Below are 23,523 nucleotides of genomic sequence, written 5' to 3'. Positions count from 1 at the left end.
TTTTAAATGAGGTGTATAGTGATGGTGAGTAGCACAGCAGAGTCCCAGGGTAGTGTCAGGAGAGGAGGAGAGAGAGAGGGTAGAGGCAGAAGAGTGAGTTAGTAGAAGTGAGGTTGTGGGGCCAGGAGGGGAATCTTCAAAGTCTCTGTGTGTATGTAAATTTTAAGATTTGGAAAACAAAAAACCATCGTTTTGAAGTTACAAAGAAAAATAAAGGAAGATGCGATTTTTTGGCTTATCAAAATGTGGCATATATTTTAAATAATTAAGAATCACAGGAATTGTACTTTCCAGTAAAAAACAGAACAGAACCTCCTTTCCTTTCCCATACTTTGCTCATACCATCTCATGCCTAGTAGTTGTAATAATCCGGCATGGGGGGTGGTGCGCCCTCCCTGCAGAGTGCTCTGCCTGGCATCTCTCCTCCCTGCCCTTGGCAGGCCCTTTTATTTCCTCATATTCTTCATCACTGTTTGCTTTGTCTTTGGAGAGAGGGAATTTTATTACGGGAGGAAGTGTTCTGGGGTTGATCAGATCAGTATCTTGTTGAACTTTGTGGCTGGGTCTCGAGGCTGTGCCAAAGCAGATCTTTTTCCAGGAACAGAACTCACAGTGCATGCCAGGACAGCCCGGGGCAGCTGAGCAGGGACAGCCTGCAACTTTGCGGGGTCAACCCCAAAGGGCCTGCGGGGTGAGCTAGCACACTTGTTTTTGGTAGCTTGGGATTTCCTTAGAAAAACAGCCGCCGGAATTTTCCACGTGGGTTTGTGTCCAGAGATGTTTGGGGGGTGCCACGGCTAACAGAGCTGCTGTTGCCAGGTTCTTGCTATTTTAAATAAAGTGGCTTTGCATGTGTGCAGAGAAGGAGCACACCGAGGGTGCCTTGCGCCAGGACGTTGCTTATGGCTATTTGAGAAACACCTCATTTTTAGGCCTAATGAATTTTGAGGTCAAAATGGGTATTTAAAAAGATTGTTTTTAAACCCTGAAGAATCACCCTTTTGTCTGTTATTTACAAGTTGCCTAACTTCTGCATAGAGCTTGACTCATTTAACAAAAGGTATCTCTGAGAAGAGGTCTTAGCAAACATCTAGTCTAATCCCTTTCGTTTTATTTAGTAGATGAGGAAATGACACAGATGGGCCTCAAAGTAAGAAGATTTCGGTAAATAACATTTTATGAAAAGTCAGATGATGGCCGCTGGGACCCCGGTGTGTGAGGCCGGACCGCGGGTGGAGTGTGCACGTCCCCTGCCAGTTCTGGCGAGTGCTTGGCTGCGAGTGCTTGGCTGCCGTGTGCTGCAGCCAGGTGGCAGCTCTGCGCACCCTGGGGGACCTTCCAGGCCGGCTTGGTGTCTGGCTGCGCGTTCAGCATGCCAGAGCTGAGGGCATCGGAACCACTTGGGGCTGGGAGTGATCTGATAAAAAAAAATACTAATAAGAAAAGTGAGGGAGTGAAGTTCTTTTTGCCCTGTTCCAAAGAGCCCTGTTTTCCTATCTGACTAACTTAAATGTGGGTTTTCTATAAGATTTACATTCCTCATAGATAGGGGTTATATATCCAAGTTTATGTGTGCTTTGTTAAGATGTGGTTTTAGTATCTATTTTTTTATTATGAAGATTTTTCAAACATACCCCACAGTAGTGAAGATGGAATAAATAGAACCCCCCACTTTTCACAAGGACCCTCGGAGTTGAGGCTTTGCCAACCTCTCCTTCCTCTCTCCTCCTCCCGGCCTTTAGACCTTGTGAAATTGCCCCGCACATGGTTCAGTAACCCTCTCTAGCAAATACGGCCATTCTTCTAGAGCTGCAGGGACGTCACCAGACTGAGACGGTGATTCCTTGGATTCTCTGCTCTGTCCCGACTGGGACTTGCCTGCCAGCTTCCCAGATGCCTTCATAGATCTGGTTTGTTCTGTTCGGGATTCTCATGCCGCAGTTAGGGTTGTGTATCCTCTTTCCCCACACGTGTGTCACGCTCCTGTTGAAGAAACCAGGTCACTGTGTAGAAGGTTCCCCATGCCACATTTGTCTCTTTCTATCCCCAAAGTGTCATTTAACTCATTTCTCTGTCCTTCCTTTTTCCTAAAAACTGGAAATTATTTGTAAAGTTTCAGTTAAATTCAGGTTCAGCACTTTTTAGGAAGAGTACTTAATAGGTGGTTCCATATTTTATATTGCATGGTATTGGAAGGCATGTATCATCTGAGTCTCTTAGCGATCCTGAGATGAATGAGTTCAGAGGTGACAGCCTCCACTGCAGCTTGTCCCCTATTAACCTTTCATCTAGTGGTTTTATCATTGCTTTCTACCCAGATCACAAAACAGTGATCTTCTGTTTCTATCAGTCCTTCCAGAATTGTCCGCTTGAGTTATCTGTGTAAAAGAAGTTAACCCTGTCAACTAGGGCTTTTTGTCACCATTTAGGAGCAGTAGGAAAAATGCTTAATTTTCTCCTCTCATTGCCTTTTGCTAGTGGAGGGAGTGGTGCCCTGATTTCTGCAGTGGGAACCAGTGAATTATTTTTTGTTTTGTTTGGCTTTTTCTCCCTCCCTTCTTATTTTTAGTATCATGTAGTAGTTAGGTCCAGGTGGTGATGCCCAGTTGTTCTGTCCCTGTGGACTTAAATCATCAGCATGTGAAATTCATCAGTGACTGAATACATCTGTGGTGGGCTAAGGGGAGTGCCTTCCCTGATGAGTGACATTTAATTTAATTAGCTGAAGTCTTAAAAGGAGAAATCGGAGAGAGTGGATGCTCACACCCAGACTTTTGGAGGTGCTGGAGGGACACGCCCAGGGAAGGCCAATAGAGGCCAGAAGCCAGGAGGGAAGGCGAGGGGACGTGACGGTGTGCCTTCCCACGTGATGGAGAAACCCAAATGAGAGCCAGCTGCCTTTCCTCTGCGAAACTGTAACTTTGTGACTGAGTAAATCCTTTTCTTAAAACCAGTCCATCTCTGATGAATTGCATTCTAGTAGCATTGGTAAACTGAAGCGTACCTTTTTAAGTCAAGGTTTTTCCTCCCATCATTTTAATACACAAATCTTCAAACCTTCAAGCTATTGAGATAATTATACAGTGAGCACTGAAAGCCAAGGGTTTTTATATATGTTCTGTGTGTTTCAGTTTCTCGCTAGTCTTGTTGATATTCAGATTATGCCATCTTCTGCCAGTTCATACCCCTGCCTGATACCCCTCTGCGTTTTTCTCTTGCCCCCATTAATCTTTGAGTGCTTCTGGCAGATGAAGTATTAAATACTGATCTTATTCCTTTCCTGTGTCCTGTCTGTGATCAGCGGTGCCCTGGTCTCTGGCAGCTCTCTGTTACTGGCCATCACAGCTGCTGAGGCTTTTCTAGTGAGTATGAGCTAGAAAGTGGCTTGTAGCTTCTTTGGGTAAAAGCTTTGAAAAAGCCTTCCAACTCACCTGTAAAACTACAAGGTTTTGGTCAGGCCAGGTGGCTTAGCAGGCAGAGTTATAGCCTGCCATGCCAGAGACCTGGGTTCGATTCCCAATACCTACCCATGCAAAAAACCCCACAAAGCTACAGAGTTATGCCTTTTTGAAAGGATGTATATCCCCTAGAAAAGCCATGTTTTAATCTAAATTCCATTTCATAAAGGCAGAATAATCCCTATTCAATACTGTATGTTTGAAGCTGTAATCAGATCATCTCCCTGGAGATGTGACTTAATCAAGAGTGGTTGTGAAATTGGATTAGGTGACGACATGTCTCCACCATTTGGGTGGATCTTGATTAGTTTCTGGAGTCCTATAAAAGAGGAAACATTTTTGAGAAAGAAGAAGATTCAGAGAGAGCAGAGAATGCTGCAGCACCATGAAGCAAAGAGTCCATCAGCCAGCATTTTGGAGATGAAGAAGGAAAACACCTCCCGGGGAGCATCATGAAACAGGAAGCCAGGAGAGAAAGCTAGCAGATGACACTGTGCTCACCATGTGTCCTTCCAGCTGAGGGAGAAAACCGTGACTGTGTTCACCATGTCCTTCTTGGATGAAAGAGAGACCCTGAACTTCATCAGCCTTCTTGAACCAAGATATCTTTTCCTGGATGCCTTTGATTGGCCATTTCTATAGGCTTACTTTAATTGGGACATTATCTTGGCCTTAGAACTATAAGCTAGCAACTTATTAAATTCTCCTTTTTAAAAGCCATTCTCTTTCTGCTATATTGCATTCTGGCAGCTAACAAACTAGAACAGGGTTTTAATGTAAACTTTGATTTTGTATTCGTATTCTTCTTACATTGAAAATCTTAGTTTCTAATAGCAGTCATGTAATTATAATAAATGTAGATATATAATACATCATAATGTATGCATACATTATCTCAAAATAAGACCATTATTGCTACTAACAATAAGAGTATTAAACAAAATGTAAGTTGTTGTTGTTATAATATATTTAACTAAGGATATCTGGTCAAAATACTGTTTAAAATATAATACTTTTTCTGTAATTATTTTGATAATGTGATAAATAGGCTTATCCATTAAAAAAAATTGTTAGGGATTGCTTTTTTCTCTTACTGATTTAACTTAATATTCAGAAGATATAAAACACCTTCGTGAGTAAAACCTATAAAATAAGGTAGTTGTAGAGAAGCTGTACTTCCATCTCTTTTCCTCTCCCTCAGTTCCTTCCCTCTGCCATAACTAACCTTGTCTTATTTTTTTGGCTTGGCCTTCTACTGTTTTGTTTTGCAGATGCAAACACATATATAATAGGTCTTCCCTCCTTTCTTTCATAAAGATCACATATTTTTTTTCTGTGCTTTGTCTTTTTAAATTTTCATTAGAGCCTGAAAATCATTCCATCTCAGAGTGTAGAGATTAGCTCTTATTCAGCTTCCATGGTGTAGAAGTACCATGTTTATTCAACCCAAACCCTATTTGGGTCACTTTCTACCTTTCCCCATGACTGATGCCCCCAGCAAATAGCCTGATACAGAAATCATTTTGTGCTTTTACCAGTGAATCTTTGGGATAGATTTCTTAATGTGGGATTGCTGGATCAAAGGGTAAATGCATATGAAGTTTTTTATTTAGATAGTGCTAAATTCCTCTCCCTACGTTTGTGTCTGTTCTAGTTTGCTAGCTGCCGGAATGCCATATACCAGAAATGGAATGGCTTTTAAAAGGGGGAATTTAATGAGTTGCTAGTTTGCAGTTCCAAGGCCAAGAAAATGTCCCAATTGAAACAAGTCCATAGACATGTCCAAATTAAGGCATCCAGGGAACAATACCTTGGTTCAAGAAGGCCAACGACGTTCAGCGTTTCTCTCTCAGCTGGAAGGGCACATGGCGAACATGGCGGCATCTGCTGGCTTTCACGTGGCTCTATCAAAAAGGAACTCTCTCCCAAATGTTTCCTCTTTTAAAGGATTCCAGTAAGCAACTCCACCTTCAGTGGGTGGAGACACACCTCCATGGAAATCATCTAATCAGAAGTTACCACCCACAATTGGGTGGGTCACATCTTCATGGAAACAATTAAAATGCTCCCACCCAGCAATATTGAATGAGGATTAAAGGGCATGGCTTTTCTGGGGTCCACCACAGATTCAGACTGGCACAGGGTCATATTGTTTTTTAAAGTTCCTATTAGCATTTATGAACATACTTCTTCTCCTGGTATTTCCATCAGATATGTTATCAAACTTGGGGGTTTTTGACCATCCTGTGAGGTAGGGTGTGGTGTGTCAGTATAATTTTAATTTGCATTCCTCTAATCATGAGGGAGTTACACATTTTTCATATTTAAGGGCTGTTTTCAGAAACTCCATATTCATGTCCTTTGACCATTTTTTTCTTTTTTTTTTTAAATTTATTTATCAATTAAATTTAACAAATGTAATAAAACATTAACATAGATAATCAGTAATTTACAATATCATCACTTAGTTGCATATTCATCATTTCTTAGAACATTTGCATCCATTCAGAAAAAGAAATAAAACGAAAACAGAAAAAAAAGATTATACCTACCATACCCCTTACCCCTCGCATTCACTGATCGCTAGCATTTCAAACTAATTTAGCAAATTTTAACATTTGTTCCCCCTATTATTTATTTTTATTCCGTATGTTCTTGTTTGTTGACAAGGTAGATAAAAGGAGCATCAGACACAAGATTTTCACAATCACACAGTCACATTGTGAAAGCTATATCATTATTCAATCATCCTCAAGAAACAAGGCTACTGGAACACAGCTCTACATTTCCAGGCAGTTCCCTCCAGCCTCTCCATTACATCTTGAATAACAAGGTGATATCTACTCAGTACGTAAGAATAACCTCCAGGATAACCTCTCAACTCTGTTTGGAATCTCTCAGCCATTGACACTTTGTCTCATTTCACTCTTCCCCCTTTTGGTTGAGAAGGTTTTCTCAATCCCTTGATGCCGAGTTTCAGCTCATTCTAGAGTTTTTCTCAAGGCCTTGATGAATTTCTTTTTAATTTAGTGATTTTTCCCCCCTTAATTTTCAGATACTCCATATAAATCCGTGATATCTGCTATATATTATATATTGGGAATATCTGACGTTTGAAAGTACACATTTTTGTTTTTTGGTCACTTTGTTCTTGGCATGCTGTGCTATGCAACGTTTTTAAATTTATTTTATTTTCTTTGGTGGAAGATTTGGAACTCCTTTCTTTTATGGTTTGTGATTTTGAATCGTAGTTAGGAAGGGATTCCCGTTTCAAGTTACAGAGGAATTCGTCCATCTTTTCTGCAGGCACTTGTAGGCTGATTTTTTTTTCTTTCTTTCTGTACTTTAAAGATACCAGTCTGTATCTTCTGGCTTGATTGGTTTCTAATGAGAAGGCTGCTGCCGACCTTTAATGGTTCTGTAAATGTTTTTTTTTTCTTCCTCATGCAAAAACGCTTTTAAAATTTGTACATTTACTCACTATTATTATATACTCTAGGCATTCCTAGATTATACCATCTCAATCTTTAATGTCTATCTTTCTTTCTGATTTCATTTGTGCCACTAGTCCTCCTCTCTCTTATCATTCTCATGTGCAGCTTCATTCAGTGTTTTAACATAATTATATTACAGTTATGTAGTATTGTGCTGTCCATTTCTGAGTTTTTTATATTCAGTCCTGTTGCACAATCTGTATCCCTTCAGCTTCAATTACCCAATATCTTACTCTATTTCTGTCTCCTGGTAGTCTCTGTTACCAATGAAATATTCCAAGTTTATTCACTAATGTCAGTTCATATCAATGAGACCATACAGTATTTGTCCTTTTGTTTTTGGCTAATCTCACTCAGCATAATGTCCTCAAGGTCCATCCATGTTGTTACATACTTCATAACTTTATTCTGTCTTAAAGCTGCATAATATTCCATCATATGTATATACCACAGTTTCTTTAGCCACTCCTCTATTGATGGACATTTTGGTTGTTTCTTTCTCTTTGCAATTGTAAATAATGCTGCTATAAACATTGGTGTGCAAATGTCCATTTGTGTCTTTGTCCTTATGTCCTTTGAGTAGACACCTAGCAATGGTATTGCCGGGTCTTATGGCAATTCTATATTCAGCTTTTTGAGGAACCGCTAGACTGCCTTCCACAGCGGTTGCACCATTTGACATTCCCACCAACAGTGGATAAGTGTGCCTCTTTCTCCACATCCTCTCCAGCACTTGTCATTTTCTGTTTTGTTGATAATGGCCATTTTGGTGGGTGTGAGGTGATATCTCATTGTGGTTTTGATTTGCATTTCTCTAATGGCCAGGGAAGTTGAGCATCTCTTCATGTGCCTTTTAGCCATTTGTATTTCCTCTTCTGAGAAGTGTCTGTTTAAGTCTTTTTCCCATTTTGTAATTGGATTGGCTGTCTTTGTGTTGTTGAGTTGAACAATCTCTTTATAAATTCTGGATACTAGACCTTTATCTGATATGTCGTTTCCAAATATTGTCTCCCATTGTGTAGGCTGTCTTTTTACTTTCTTGATGAAGTTCTTTGATGTGCAAAAGTGTTTAATTTTGAGGAGTTCCCATTTCTTTCTTTCTTCAGTGCTCTTGCTTTGGGTGTTAGGTCTATAAAACAGAAGAAAATATAGGGAAATATAAATCTAATACTTGGAGGTGGTTTTATGGTTCTGTAAATATTGTCTCATCTTTTTATCACTGTTTTTTATGAATCTGATTATCATGTGCAGCATAGTGTGAGGTTTTTTGTTTGTTTTGTTTTAACTTTTTATTGTATAGTATAACATATATACAAAGCAAAGAAATAAAAAAGCAATAGTTTTCAAAGTATTCTTCAGAAGTGGTTACAGGACAGATCCCAGAGTTTGTCATGGGCTACCATATAGTCCTCTCAGATTTTTCCTTCTAGCTGCTCCAGAACATGGGAGGCTAGCGGGCTTAAATACTTAATCATCACAACTGACTTTTTTCCTTCTTTTTTTTTTTTTGCGAACAATAACATATATACAAAAAGCTATAAATTTCAAAGCACAGCACCACAGTTAGTTGTAGAACATATTTCAGACTTTGACATGGGTTACAATTTCACAATTTTAGGTTTTTGTTTCTAGCTGCTCTGAAATATGGAGACTGAAGGAGATATCAGTTTAATGATTCAGCATTAGTATTCATTTGTTAAGTCCTATCTTCTATGTATAATTCTACCATCACCTTTTATCTTTTGATATCTCTCTTTGGGGTTGTTTGGGCTATGGCAATTCTAAGTTTTTGATAATGGAAGGGTCTGTCACTAATATGGGGTTGGGAGATGGATCTGTCTGATGTTCTGGAGAGGCTGGGCTAGGTTTCAGGACTTATCTGGACCAGAGACCCATCTGGAGTTTGTAGGTTTATGGAAAGTTACTCTAGTGCCTGGAACCCTTGTGGAATCTTATGTATTGCCCTAGGTGTTCTTTAGGATTGGCTGGAATGGTCTTGGTTGGGGGTTGGCAGGTTATGATAGGTAGCAAGGTCTGCCTGAAGCTTGCATAAGAGCAACCTCCAGAGTAGCTTCTCAACTCTATTTGAACTGTCTCTGCCACTGATACTTTATTAATTACAATTCTTTCCTCCCTTTTCGTCAGGGTGTGATTGTTGATCCCACAGTGCCAGGTCTGGATTCATCCTGGAGTCATCTCCCATGTCACCAGGGAGACTTTCACCACTGAAGTCATATCCCACATAGGGGGTAGGGCAGTAATTTCACTTATGGAGTTGGGCTTAGAGAGAGTGAGGCCACATCTGAGCAACAAAAGAGATCCTCCAGAAATAACTCTTAAGCATACCTATAGGTAGTCTAAGCTTCTCCACTACCTACATAAGCTTCACAAGAGTGAGCCTCATGATCGAGGGTATGGCCTATTGATTTGGATATCCTGATGGTAAGGCTTAATAGTTCCGTATATTCTTTCTCTCCTTCCTCTGGAGACTTTGTCAATACTTTTTGGTTATCTGCTTAGTATACTCTAGGATGTATCCAGGCATTGCAGTAATCTATACAGGATTAAAGGATCTCTTTCTTATTCTGTGCTTCCTGTGTTTCAGTTGTTCAAATGAGCTATACAGATAGGTTGAATTAGATTATGCGCTACAGAAAATTCCAGTTCTAGACCAAATAAGCCTTTCTTCCACTGGTCTCAAAGAGTATGTGTGGTTCTAAAATATAGACACTATCTTCCTTACCCATATGTTCTGAATTACTTTGACCCCAACTTGTTCGGCTTCGTTCTTATCTCTAAATATCAGGTTACATATATAAAAAATAGCCTTTCAAAATTCAGAAATAATCACCACTCTGGAATTAATGTGTCTCTCTAAAAGTTTACAAACTAGGCCCCTGTTTTCTTATAAGCATTTTCTAAAGGTGACCATACCATTTTTGTTTTTTTGTTTCTGGCTTATTTTGTCTCACTAAATGTCGTATGTGTTCATTCACATTGTTGCATGCCTCATGACATTGTTCCTTTTTGTTGCAGCACAACCTTCGTTCATAAGTATGCACTGTCTTTCACCAGTCTACTTCTCCATCATTGCATCCTTCAGCCACCTCCATTCATCAGGCATCATGTAGAAGACCCAAAATCCCCAGTCCATCAACATTCTCAATTTTAGATAATTTCATTGTTCCCAAGAGACAGAAACCAATAAACACACCCTCGCCAAATAGAAAATCTAAGCCTCCTCTTAACTCTTGTCCCTCACCCCATTATTTACCTTTGCTATTACTGTGTTAGTGCTGATGGTTTCCTTTTGAACATAGTTCATAGCACGCAATAGCAGTTTTTCCCCTGTACCCTGCACTTAAACACTCTTTGTACAAGAATCATATCTTTGAAGTAATTCTTACAAGAACTCATTCGTAGTTCTAGTGTGAATCCATGGGATACGTAGGTCTATACCACACCTCATAGTGTGGTTTTTCTTCATACTTTTCTTCTTGAGATGTATTGACCTTCTTGCATCAGTGTTTACAGTTTTTATCAAATTTGAAAAAATTTAGCCATTATTTCTTCACATATTTTTTTCTGACTGCCCCATTTTTTCTGGGACTCCAGTTAATCATCTTTGTTATTGTTCCACAGCTCAGATGCTGTGCTCCTTGTTTTTATTAATCCTTTTATCTCTGTGTTTCTCATTTTAGATAGTTTCTGTTATGTCTTCACATTTACTAATCTTTTCTCGGCAATGTCTAATATATTTTTAATCTCATCCAATGTATTTTTTATTTCAGATACTGTATTTTTCACCCCTAAAGGTTTGAATTGTGTCTTTTTTATATCTTTATCTGCTACCCAACTCATGCATTCCTCTACCTTTTTTTTTGTACATATGGAGTATATTTATAATAGCTCTTTTAATGTCCTTGCTTACTAATCTATGCCATTTCTGGGTCTGTTTCTATTGGTTAATTTTTCAATTTGACTGTAGATCAAATTTTCCTGGTTCTTCATGGCCTGGTAATTTTTTATTTGACGCTAGACATTTTGAATTTTACATTGTTGGGTGCTGTTTTTTATTTTTTTTTAATTTAATTTAATTTTTACTGTTCCTTTTACTATTTTGAGGATTTGTTTTGGAATGTAGTTAAGTTGCTTAGAGTATCTTCACTCATCTCAAACTTGTTTTTAAGCTTTTTTAGAGCTAATTTGTTGTCACTACTGAGGCAGTATCCTTCCACGGTACTCTACTCAATGCCCATTTTTTAGGAGGTCTTTTCATGCCCAGCCTTTGGGGACACAGGTCATTCTCAGCTATATGAGGGCTCCAGAGACTGTTCTCCATGCTCTTTTTGATGGTTCTTCCCCTGGCCTAAGAGATTTCCTCACATGCTTGCATGTGTCATTCCTTAACCGAGACGATTTGAGGGTCCTCTCTGCAGAGACCCAGTGCTGGCTGTGTGTGTGGACCTAGTCTCTGGCACTTGGCCCCGAAATTCTGACTGCTTTGGCTTCCTTGGAGTCCAGCCTCTGTCTCCCCCACTCAGGACCGCTGGGCTCTGTTGAAGTCTTTCTCTTTGCATCACAGTCTGGAAACTACAGGAAGTGAACAGGGGGCTGTTTGGGTGCACCTCATTTTTTCCCTTTCTCTCAGGGACAGTGACTTGTATTGTCTGTCTAATGGTGTCTTAAAACTGTTGTTTCATGTGTTTTGTGTGGTTTCTAGTTGTGTAGGGCAAGAGGGTGAATCCAGTTCCTAGTGGCTGCAAGGGGAAGTCTCCAAGCACTTGTAGTGTTTCCTTTTCTACGTTTGTTACTCTGATCCATTTGGATTTTTTTCTTGGTGTACAGAATGAAGTACAGATCAACTTTAGTCTTTGAGTGGCTTTGTTTGTCCCAACATCACTTATTAAAAGCTCCATTATTTCTCCCTGATTTGAGATGCTTTTGCTTTGCTTGTTTCTGAGAGGTGTTCTGTATGGTATGAGGACATTTAAATCACTATATACAATATGTTCCAAATCTAAGATCTATTATATGCTTGGTCTCAAAGATACTGAGTTTTTCACTTGTAAGTATTTTTAAGGGCTCATTTAGTTTGAAAGCAAAAGGGGACAAAGGAATTATGTAAAAGAAACATTTTCTTGAACTACGTAGGGAGAAATAATGAATGCAAAACATTCCCTTAGTCATATTGATGTGATGGTGATATTGCACTTTTACACGCTCCTGTGAAGATAGTGCTGTCGATGTGTAGATGGGATGTTATGGTGTCCGTTTTAAGAATGTGAAATTTGGGCAGGCCATAGTGGCTCAGCAGTCAGAGTTCTTGCCTGCCATGCCGGAGATCTGGATTCATTTCTTGGTGCCTGCCCATGCAAAAAAAATAATAAAGTAAAGTTTCTGAAAATTAAAGTCATTTGGCTCAAACCTCTCCTTCCCTCATTTGCATTTTTATACTAGTCTTCCTCATTGTTGAGTTACTTTTTGAAGGATGTGTGTTGAATGACATATTGGAGAGGTGGCGCTCTTGCAGTTAGCCTTTTAAAGAGTTCCCTTTGTGATCTGAACGGCTTTCGGCCAGGTACTCAGGTGGCAGATGTTTGGTGTGTGGACAGTAGAAAAAGATTTTGCCATTTGAGAAGCACGGCTCTGAACAGTGCATATAGATTGCCCATTTTCTTGTAAGTTAAATCTTAGGTTACTGAAGAAGATATATAATTCAGGTAGAAATTTATTACAGCAGAGAAGCAGTTGCTCTTAAGAAATGAAGCTCTGATCATGTTATTCATGGTTGTGTTTGTGCAGAAGCTGTAGGTACAGACAATAAGATGCTTGCTTTATTTCCTGAAAATTCCTTTGGGAAAACCTACCAGAATAAACATTGTGTGAGTTTCAGAGTGACTCAACCACTGAGTGCTACCTCTTCCTGGCCCCCCAGGCTGTGAGAGGATGCAGTGGAGTCCCAGGCCTGGGCTCAGGCTGACTCTTTTCAGCTCTTTAGTTTTATCTCTTGAGAGATGTAAACAGCGATACCTACCTTGTGTTATTTTTATGAAGATAAAATGATGCTAAGTCTTTGACATCCCTAACAAAACGCCTGGCACATGCTAGGCATTTAAAAGTCATCCTTGCTTATCCTGGCTGTTCTTTTTTTCCAGCAGCATGAGAGTTGATTTTTCATCAGTTATCAACATTGTTTGTTTTGTGGTGCTAATTGACATTTCTAATACTGCGTTTTTGTTTACATAGGCATTTGTAAATATGATTTCTGGCTTCTTGTGTGAGTAAGGATTAAAGATACCAGAATCTTAATTTTCTTAGAAAATGAAAGTCTTTTTCTGCAACATAAGGGGGCTTAATAAACAGAGTAATTTAGCTAGTTGGGCCTGTGCAGCAAGCCAGAGTACTCCTGTAAATTTTGGTTTTATACAGTTCTCCTTTGTCTGCATTTTGGAAGGCCAGCAGAAGTGCTTGAAACATTGCTATAGTGTTGAGTCAATCTGTAGCCTTTTCTTTATCAGCTTGCCTCTTTAGTGCATAACAAATTCTCACTACCTGTTTTCTCCTCTTTACTTTCCCACCACTCATATGTCTGTAATGCAGTGACTTTCAAGCTTTTTTTGTTAATGACTTACAGGAAGAAATAAGTGTACATGTGTGTGAATAACTGAAACAAATGATCCACAAAGCAGTTCTTACCCTTACAAGTGTCATGTTCACTGTTTTCTATTCTGTTTCATCTTTTTTTAGAAAGCTGTTTTCTAATGGACTTCATGGTTGAAGAATACTGCTAAGGTGTAGAGTCAGAGCTTTGATATGTTACTAACGTTCAGTGTTTTCCTTTTTAATCCTTTGAGGTCACCAAAGTGCAGTCTGCGTGCCTTGATTTATGGTTTTTGTAAAGCCCATCATAAAGACTTTCCTGCAGAGGAAATTAGCGTTTGGAAAATTTCCTTGCCTTTTGACAACTTTTATAGGAAATCAAAGACAGTAGAGTGGGAAAGTTTCACCATATTGATTGTCTTTGTTGGGAGAGGCATAAAATTACGTCAAATAACATACACAAGAAAGCGATAAATCTCAAAGTACATTCTAACAAATAGTTTTAGAAAAAATTTCAAAGTATGTGTTGGTTACAGTTCACCGTTTAGGCATTTCCTTCTAGCTGCTCTAAGATAGTGGAGGCTAAAAAGGAATATCAGTGTAGTGATTCAATAGTCATACTCATTTTTTAAATCTTTTCTCTGATACAACTCCTCCTTCTCCTTTGATCCTTCTCCAAGTCTTTAGGGATATTTGGGCAGTGACCATTTTAACTTCTTCGTGTTGAAAAGGGGTGTTGACATTATGGGGTAAAGGGATTCAACTGGTTGATGCTCTTGGAGAGGCTGGTAACTCTGGATTTCAGGGCTTGCCTGGCCTAGGAACCATCTGGAGGTTATAGGTTTCTGAAAAATAAACAGTGAGTGAAACTTGTAGAGTCTCAGAGCCTTGGGTGAGTGATAGATTTTTATGTGTATTTATTTTGTCTTTCAAGGTGCGGGCTTGTTTTTATTTAAAAATAATCTTTCCTTATTGTAAACTCCTTCTTAGTAGATGGACTAATTTTGTAAAGAATGAAAGTCTAATTTCTTATGACTTTGTCTCAAATATTAATTCCACAGTGATATGCTGTGTTGGGGCTTGATTATAATTCTCTCCATGGAATCTAAAGTTAACATTTGAGGAAGATGCGTGCGGGAAGTCTCTGTTGACTCTCTGAGCTTAGTATCAGGATAAATGAAACCTATTTCCCATTATCCAGGAAGATCCACTGAGGAAAATGGGATTGCAGGAGTAGGAGTCTCCCGTTAAGTGCAAGCACCAATTGACTTTTTTGTATCGAGCACAGGGTATATAACATTGAAAAAGATACTTAAAAATGGAAAGGTAGTTTATTGCAGGAAGACGCCAGAAAATTTCAAGATTGTAGAGAATGAGTTCATGACCTGGTTTATCTTTCATTCCACATGTGACCTTGGACAAGTACTTGAGCCTCCGTTTCCTCATGTCGTCTTCATTACAAATCAGTGAGATCCGTTTGTGTGGGGTCCTTTCTCTTCTCACATGCGTTCGTTTTTTTGGTAAAGGAGGAAGTACATGAAAACATTTAGACAAGGTGGTCGGTAAATACAGATAACCCCTCTTTAGTTTATTTCCCTTTTTTTTTTTTTTAATAATCTGAAAATTGTTGGGTTTTATTATGATGGATAATAAGGATGAAGACCTAGAAAGAGAAGGCTTTAGAGTGCCAGGGAAGAGCGGAGTCCTGGTCAACCACATGGTGCTCGTGTAAGTGTAGCAGCTTCAGCAGAAGCCCAGCAGTTCTCTTTTGAGACTGTGTGCCATGCTGTTCTCTCGATGCAAAGACACCACTGCTGGCCCAGCTTCAGGGTACATGCCTGGGACCAACACCTGCACAGCTGCCACCCCAGGCCGCTGACCAGAGCAGGGAAATTTAACACAAGAGGCAGGCAAACCAGACGTCAGCTCTGGATACATCAACCAGGCACTGCAGATCCTGGGTTTACACAGAGAAAGGTTGGAAGCTTCCAAAGAGCCAAGATGTGGAGAGTGGCATTGCTTGGTTTGATTTTGCTTAAAAATTTCTTTTTTATTTTCATTTATTTATGAAACATAACCACATATGAGCACAAACATTCTTACCATATGATCATTCCATTCTTGTTATATAATCAGTAACTTACAATGTCATCACATAGTTGTGTATTCATCATCATGATCATTTCTTAGAACATTTGCATCAATTCAGAAAAAGAAGTAAAAAGAAAACAGAAAAATTCATATGTAGCATACCCCTTACCCCTCCCTTTCATTGATCACTGGCATTTCAATCTACCAAATTTGTTTTAACATTTGTTCCCTCTATTATTTATTTATTTTTAATCCGTGTGTTTTACTTGTCTGTTGATAAGTAGATAAAAGAAGCATCAGACACAAGATTTTCACAGTCACACAGTCACTTTGTAAAAGCTATTATCATTATGCAGTCATCTTCAAGAAACATGACTACTGGAACACAGCTGTACCTTTTCAGACAGTTCCCTCCAACCTCTCCATTACACCTTAACTAAAAATGTGATATCTATTTAATGTGTTAAATAACCTCCAGGATAACCTCTCGAGATTTTGCTTAAAAATTTTAAAGAAAAATCCCTGAGGACCAAGGGTTCCCATACACCCAGGGCTCTCCCAGAGTGGGAGCGTTGTGATCGCATCAGAGCTAGCTTCTCCTGACCCCCAAATCCAGCCACAGGACCAGGGAGCTGAGACTGAGGATCACTGGTCAGGGTCACTGGCCAGGGGCTTTTGGAGCAGTGTCTGGGACTCCTGATCTGTGCCATGAGGGTAGGGGAGAGCCTTGAGGGGTCCTTTGAGTTCTGCCGAGGACACCAGCTTTCTAGAGGACAGAAAGACATTGCTTTGGCAATGCCATGCTTTGTAGGGAGAATGCAAAGGAAATACATATTGTTCCTTCAGCTATCATTTTTTCTTTATTGAGTGTTCTCTTAGATGCATCTGTTTACTCCTTCCCCGTGTCCCACTCAGGACAAGATTCCTAATGCAGATGTTTTTCAGACTTAATGAACTGACTCCAAATCTGCATGTGTGTAATTCAGGGGGGCATTGATCCTGGGGGAGGAGGCCTCTCTTACAGAATTCAGTTTTGCCCGGAGTCGTAGCTGTCTTTTGGGTGAGGTGGGTCTGGCTCTTGCCCCGTTATGCCTCTTGTAGTAGCTGGATTACTCTGTGCTGCTGACTGGTGACCCTCAGTCCCTCAGGGTTAGGACAGCCTGTGCTTCCCGCTTCGGAAGCCTGGCCTCCTTGCTGGGTGTCTGTTTCCATGCTGGTCATGCCAGACACACACCTGATTTCTCCTTCCCAGGCCCAGGCTTGCTTGAAGTCAGGTAATTTACTGTCCATTGTCGGATGGAGATGGACAGGAGGCTCCGTGAGATAAACGGTGACAACTGAAACCGTGAAGCGTTTTGGTACTAGTGCTGCTTAATGCTTCCTAATATGTGATTTTTTTTTTTTTTGCTTTTGAAAGAAATTAACTTACTATATTTAATTTAACGTTTTTGTAGTTTTGTTTTAACATGTACCATATAGAGATATGTACTTTTTTTCTTGCCTGTTTTAACATTTTTTATTATGAAATATAACATATATAAAAAAGGCAACAAATTTCAACGTACACATGTAGTTATAGAACAAATTTCAAAGTATGGTATGGGTTACAGTTTCACAAATTCGGATATTTCCTTCTAGCTACTCCAAGACACTGGAGACTAAAATGAAATAGCAATATAATGATTCAGTGGTCATACTCATTTGTTAAATCCTGTCTTCTCTCTTTTATAAAAACTTTTAAAAGATACTGTTATAAGTGGTTTGGAGGGTGAGTGGCTGCTTCTCACCCTCGGGTGCTGGCAGAGCTCTGGCCCTGGTGAACTGTGCCCTGTCCTGCTCTGACAGTGGGACTCTGACAGTCCACTGCCTGCCTGTGTGCAGTTCAGCGCTGCTGTCACGTCGGAACGCCTGTGTAGTCACGGGTGTTTCTGACCTGTGGGTGGAGATGGTGGGCACTACTCCGTGCCTTAGCCAGCCTGGTGGGAGGTCCACGGGAGGGGTCCAAGTATAACTTGCTTGGCCAGTTGGTCCCTCCACCTGGCGGTGGAATGGCTGACGGCAGAGTCCATGGGTGGGTGGGGTGGAGGGTGGCCACAGCCCCATGAAGTGGCTTTCTCTGCCAGCTTGAGAGCTGTGGCCTAGAATGTGGGAAACCCACACATTCCCTTAACATAAATGTGCAGCTCATATTTGGAAAATGAGGTCACACTCTAGGAATTATTTTTGTTTTGCTGGGTGATCTCTGTATCTTCTATTCTAGGTGCAACGCTAGAGGAAATCACCCAGCACTGGGACTGGTTGGAGCAGAACCTCCTCCACACTTTGTCTGTCTTTGATAATAAAGAAGACATTGCTAGTTTTGTCAAAGGGAAAGTAAAGGTATGTCCCTTGATTTGAATATTTCTGTCCAGCTTCCTGTCTTTCTTATAACTTCCTTATAACATTTTGAAACAGTGCAGCATTTTTGATTGGATAGTAATGGTTTTCACCACTGTCATGCTTTTGCAGAGTTAGTCCTCCAGAATGGCTTCATTTCCAGACCTGTTTTTTTGTTATATTTTATAGAGCTTATTTGTCTCAGGAAAAAAGACATACTGTTAAGAGTTATTTCTCCAGAGCAACAACTTATTTGCTTAAATCTGTTATTTCCCAGTCTTTTTGCAGTTGGGACATCTTGTCTTCTTTATGAACTCAGCACTGTCCTCCCCATAAGCATGCTGTGTGGATATTGATTTATGTATTTGCTTTTTAAAAAAAAAACTTTCTTTATTGTAAAATATATATACCAAGCAAAGAAAGAAAAAAGCAATAATTTTCAAAGTACACTTTAACAAGTAGTTACAGGACAGATCCCAGAATTTGTCCTGGGTTACCATTCTACCATCTCAGGTTTTTCGTTTTAGCTGCTCCTAAATACTGGACGCTAGAAGGAATATTAATATAGTGATTCAGTAGCCATATTCATCTGTTAAATCCCATTTTCTCTGTCACACCTCCTCTTTCTCCTTTGATCCTTCTCCCAATCTATAGAGATCATTGGGCAATGCCCGTTCTGGCTTTTTCATGTTGAGAAAAGATGTCAACACTAAAGGATAGGGGGACGTAATTAGTTGATAATCCTGGAGAGGCTGGCCCCACTGCGTTTCAGGATTTATCTGACCTAGGAACCCTCAGGGAATTATAGGTTCCAGGAAGGCAAACCTAGTGCAGGAAACCTTTATAGACTCTCAGTTCAAACCCCAGATATTCTTAAGAGTCAACAGGAGTGACATTGGTTGGGGTTGCTAGCGAACCATGGGAATTAACACTACCTAACTGAGGCTTTCATAAGGTCAGCCTCCAGAATAGCCTCTTGACTCCACTTGATCTCTCTTGGCCACTGATTGCTTATTTTATTACACTTCTTTTTCCCTTTTGGTCTGGAAGGGGTTGTCAATTCCATAGTACCAGGGCCAGACTCATCCCCGGGAGCCGTGCTCTACATTGTCAGGGAGACTTCCACCCCTGAATGTCATGTCCCACAAAGAGGTCAGGAAAGTGGTTCTTCTTGCAGAGCTGGGGTTAGAGAGAGAGAAAAAGGCCACATCTGAGCAACGAAGAGGCTTCCTGGAAGCAACTCTTAGGCCATCTTATGGGTAGTTTTAGCTTCTCCACTACAGAGATAAATTTCGTGTGGGCAAGCCTCAAAATCCATAGCTTGGCCTATTTTCCTGGGAGTTCCCAATGGTTGAGAGGGAACCTGAGGTTTCCCACATGGGAAAATTTAATAGTTAATTAATTTAATATATATATCCACGCCCCCCTTTGGACCCTCAAGGGACTATATTTTTCTGATTATCAGTCTGCCATAGTCTAAGATGTATCCTGGTATTACATTAAGCTATACAGAAACACAAGGCCTTGTTCCTGTTCTGGACTCTAGGAGTTTGGGTTGTTTAAGTAGGCTCAAATATTTATTTTTTAAAGGTGTTAATTACATGGTATTAAAGTCTATTAAACTTTGAGATGGGGAGCCTAGGAGTATCAGCAGGTGCATCTTGGGGGTTCACGTCGTATGCCACTTGGTCTCACCGCTGTCACAGGATTGGTAGCTGGTGTTTTATAAGCCCTGTTGGACACGGAAGAGGTTTCCTCATTCTCAACTGAACTCTCACTGAACACCCTAACACGTTAACTGGTGATACATTTTCCTCCCTTATGGGAAAACACCCTAGACCCTGATTGTGTTTGTTTAAAAGCTTGCCTGTCCAGTTAACCCAAGTGCACTGCTTTTAGTGACAGGTGTCAAAGCAGAATCCTCTCCTTTAAAGGAACAAAATAGGAGCTTTTGTTTTTCTTTTAGGGGGATACTTGTGAAACCAGTTGTTCTAGTTTGCCAGCTGCTGGAATGCAATAAACCAGAAATAGAATAGCTTTTAACAAGGGGAATTTAATGAGTTGCTAGTTTACAGTTCTAAGGCCGAGAAAATGCCCCAATTAAAACAAGTCTATAGAAATGTCCAATCAAAGGCATCCAGGGAAAGATACCTTGGTTCAAGAAGGCCGATGAAGTTCACGGTTTCTCTCTCAAGTGAAAAAGCACATGGCAAACACAGTCATGGCTTCTCTCTTGGCTGGAAGGGTACATGGCGAATACGGCATCATCTGCTAGCTTTCTCTCCTGGCTTCTGTTTGCATGAAGCTCCCCGGGAGGTGTTTTCCTTCTTCATCTCCAAAGGTCACTGGCTGGTGGACTCTGCTTCATGGTGCTGCAGCATTCTCTGCTCTCTCTGAGTCTCTCATTCTCCAAAATGTTTCCTCTTTTATAGGACTTCAGAAACTAATCAAGACCCACCCAAATGGGTGGAGACATGTCATCCTTTAATCCAGTTTAACAACCACTCTTGACTAAATCACATCATCCAGGGAAATGATCTCATTACAGTTTCAAACATACAGTATTGAATAGAGATTATTCTATCTTTATGAAATGGGATTTATATTAAAACATGGCTTTTCTTAGGGGGCATACTTCCTTTCAAACCAGCACACCAGGTGAAAAGTCCCCCTGACTCTTCTCCCTGGGGAGGCCCCAGGGGGCCAGTCGTGGTGGGAGAACAGGTGGACAGTGTGGGGGCCAGCTCGGGGAACCCACATCTGCCTGGGGGGCCTGCCTGTGGTGGCCCCCCCAGGACAGGGGCTCAGCGGCCTTGGCTTTCGAACTGCCCCCTTCACTGCCCTTTTTCACCCAAACCCCACTCTTCTTGTTTAATGTGAATTGTGGTGGTTCTTTAGGTGTTTCTCCTCTTAATTTTGAGGAGGGAAATTCATTTCTGCCGTGATGGTTTTAGTAAATCATCCAAGCTTAAAAAAAAAAAGAAAAAAAGAATGTCCCCAGGTGCCTGCTGGCCGGGCGCAGGGCTGGGAGTGGGTCTGCTGTGCCCAGTGCCCCAGCTGGCCGCCCCCTGGGCTCATGTGGTGCTTCCTTCTCCCGGCCCAGCGCCCAGCGTCCAGCGTCCAGGAATTGGGTCTTGCTGCTCACATCCTGCACACCTGAAGACCCTGTAGAGCTTTAAAACACAGACAAACAAACCCCCCTGCTTTGTGTGGTCCCTGTGACCAGACACCACAGTCCCCTGGAACCTGGAATCTGAGTGCCACCATTTGCACTGTCTGGAGCCCCAGGTCTTGATCTACAACCAAGTCCTGTTTACTCCGAAAGTATAAGCCACTCCCTTCAATCCGCACTTCCAGAGCCTAGGAGAACTGCACAGAGTAGTACACGTATTAGATGTGTTTTTAAAATAATAATTTTTTCCAATTATTACTTCTATAATTTTAGGTCTCATATAAAATTTGGAAAATAACATAAGTGAAGAAAATGAAAATCACTTGTAATTTCACCAGCCTTGAGATATATTTTAAAAAATAATTTTCAGCTACATTTTTATTTTAAAGGTCTGCGTTTTCAACTAGCTGGTGCAGTGCATGCTTTAGTTGCAGCCCCCCAAAGGTGGCCTTGTCTTAGTAGACAGAGCCTTTGATGACATAAACCAACAAGAATAAAAGGAAGGGAAAAATTAATATGAGTAAGTAGAAGAATAGAATTAGAAACGTATTTTAAATGTTGCACAGCATACGTGAGGTCTCTTCTTAAACAGCTGCTCCTGGGGGGCCCCAAGAGGAAATTCTCATGCAGATATTTACAATGAGCACCCCCAGGAGCTGGCCACAGGCCTAAATTCTAGGCCCTTCTACTACCTTGACTCAGTGTTAGAAAGGACCAGGTACTTATTAGGGTTCTCCAGAGAGACCTGACAGATGCAGATGTGTTTTGGTTTTTTTATTTTTTTGTTTTTAGGGTTCATGGTCTGGAAATCAAACCTGAATCTCACATGGAAGGCGAACATTCTAACATTGAAGCTCCCATGCACCCCAGATACGTTTTTTTTAACCTTTTTTTAATTGTATAGTATAACATATATACAAAGCAAAGAAATAAAAATGCAGTAGTTTTCAAAGCACACTTCAACAAGTGGTTACAGGACAGATTCCAGAGTTTGTCGTGGGCTACCATGTGGTCCTCTCAGATTTTTCCTTGTAGCTGCTCCAGAACAGAGGAGGCAGAGTTTAAAACTTTCTTTTTATCATCGCAGTCGACTTTTTTCCCATTCTTTGTTAAAAATAACATGTATGCAAAAAAGCTATAAATTTCAAAGCACAGCACCACAGTTAGTTGTAGAATATATTTCAGAGTTTGTCATGGGTTACAATTCCACAATTTTAAGTTTTTACTTCTAGCTGCTCTGAAATACAGGGGACTAAAAGTGATACCAATTTAATGATTCAGCACATACTCATTTGTTAAATCCTGTCTTCACTGTATAACTCCACCATCACCTTTGATCTCTATCCCTCTCTTTAGGATTGTTTGGGCTAATGCATTTCTAAATGTATGATATTGGAAGGGTCTGTCACTAATATGGGGTAGGAAGGTGGAACTATCTGATGTTCTGAAGAGGCTGGGCGAGGTTCCAGGACTTATCTGGACCAGGGACCCATCTGGAGGTTGTAGGTTTCTGAAAAGTTACCCTAGTTCCTGGAACCCTTGTGGAATCTTATTGCGCTTGGTGTTCTTTAGGATTGGCTGGAATGGTCTTGGTTGGGGGTTGCCAGGTTATGATAGGTAGCAAAGTCTAACTGAATTTTGTGTAAGAGCAACATCCAGAGTAGCCCCTTGACTCTATTTGAACTCTTTCTGCCATCGATACTTTATTAACTACACTTCTTTTCCCCATTTTGGTCAGGATGTAATTGTTGATCCTATGGTGCCAGGTCTGGATTCATTTCCAGGAGTCATCTCCCACATCACCAGGGAGACTTTCACCCCTGGATGTCATGTCCCACACAGTGGAGAGGGCCATGATTTCACTTGCAGAGTTGGGCTTAGAGAGAGTGAGGCCATATCTGAGCAACAACAGACGTCCTCCAGAAGTAACTCTTAGGCATGCCTATACGTAATCTAAGCTTCTCTGCTACCTATATAAGCTTCACAAGAGTAAGCCTCATGATCGAGGGCATGGCCTGTTGATTTGGGTGTCCCTAAAGTTTAACACAGTATCAAGGCATTCCCTCATGGTAAGATTTATTAGTTCCATATTCTTTCTCCCCTTCCTCAGGGAACTTTGCCAATAGTTTCTGATTATCTGCTTAATATACTCTAGGATGCATGCAGGCATTACAATAATCTATACAGGATTAAAGGACCTCTTTCTTATTATGTGCTTCCTGTGTTCAGTTGTTCAAATGAGCTATACAGATAGGTTGAATTAGATTATATGCTACATAAAATTTCAGTTCCAGACCAAATAGACCTTTCTTCCATTGGTCTCAAAGAA

General features: G+C 40.5%; 1 protein-coding gene across 8 annotated transcripts in view; it reads left to right on the top strand.

The window, feature by feature from the left end:
• Positions 1–23,523, top strand: part of TBC1D8 (TBC1 domain family member 8) — a 132,845-nt gene that overhangs the window by 51,169 nt on the left and 58,153 nt on the right. For all 8 annotated transcript variants that reach the window (XM_077133900.1, XM_077133901.1, XM_077133898.1 and 5 more), the window contains one exon: positions 17,907–18,025. In XM_077133900.1, the coding sequence (XP_076990015.1) occupies positions 17,907–18,025 (119 nt within the window). The remainder of the gene's footprint in view (positions 1–17,906; positions 18,026–23,523) is intronic.

Source organism: Tamandua tetradactyla, chromosome 17 (genome assembly GCF_023851605.1).
Source record: "Tamandua tetradactyla isolate mTamTet1 chromosome 17, mTamTet1.pri, whole genome shotgun sequence".
In the NCBI taxonomy this organism is placed as follows: domain Eukaryota; kingdom Metazoa; phylum Chordata; class Mammalia; order Pilosa; family Myrmecophagidae; genus Tamandua; species Tamandua tetradactyla.
This window is presented reverse-complemented; position numbering and strand designations above follow the sequence as displayed.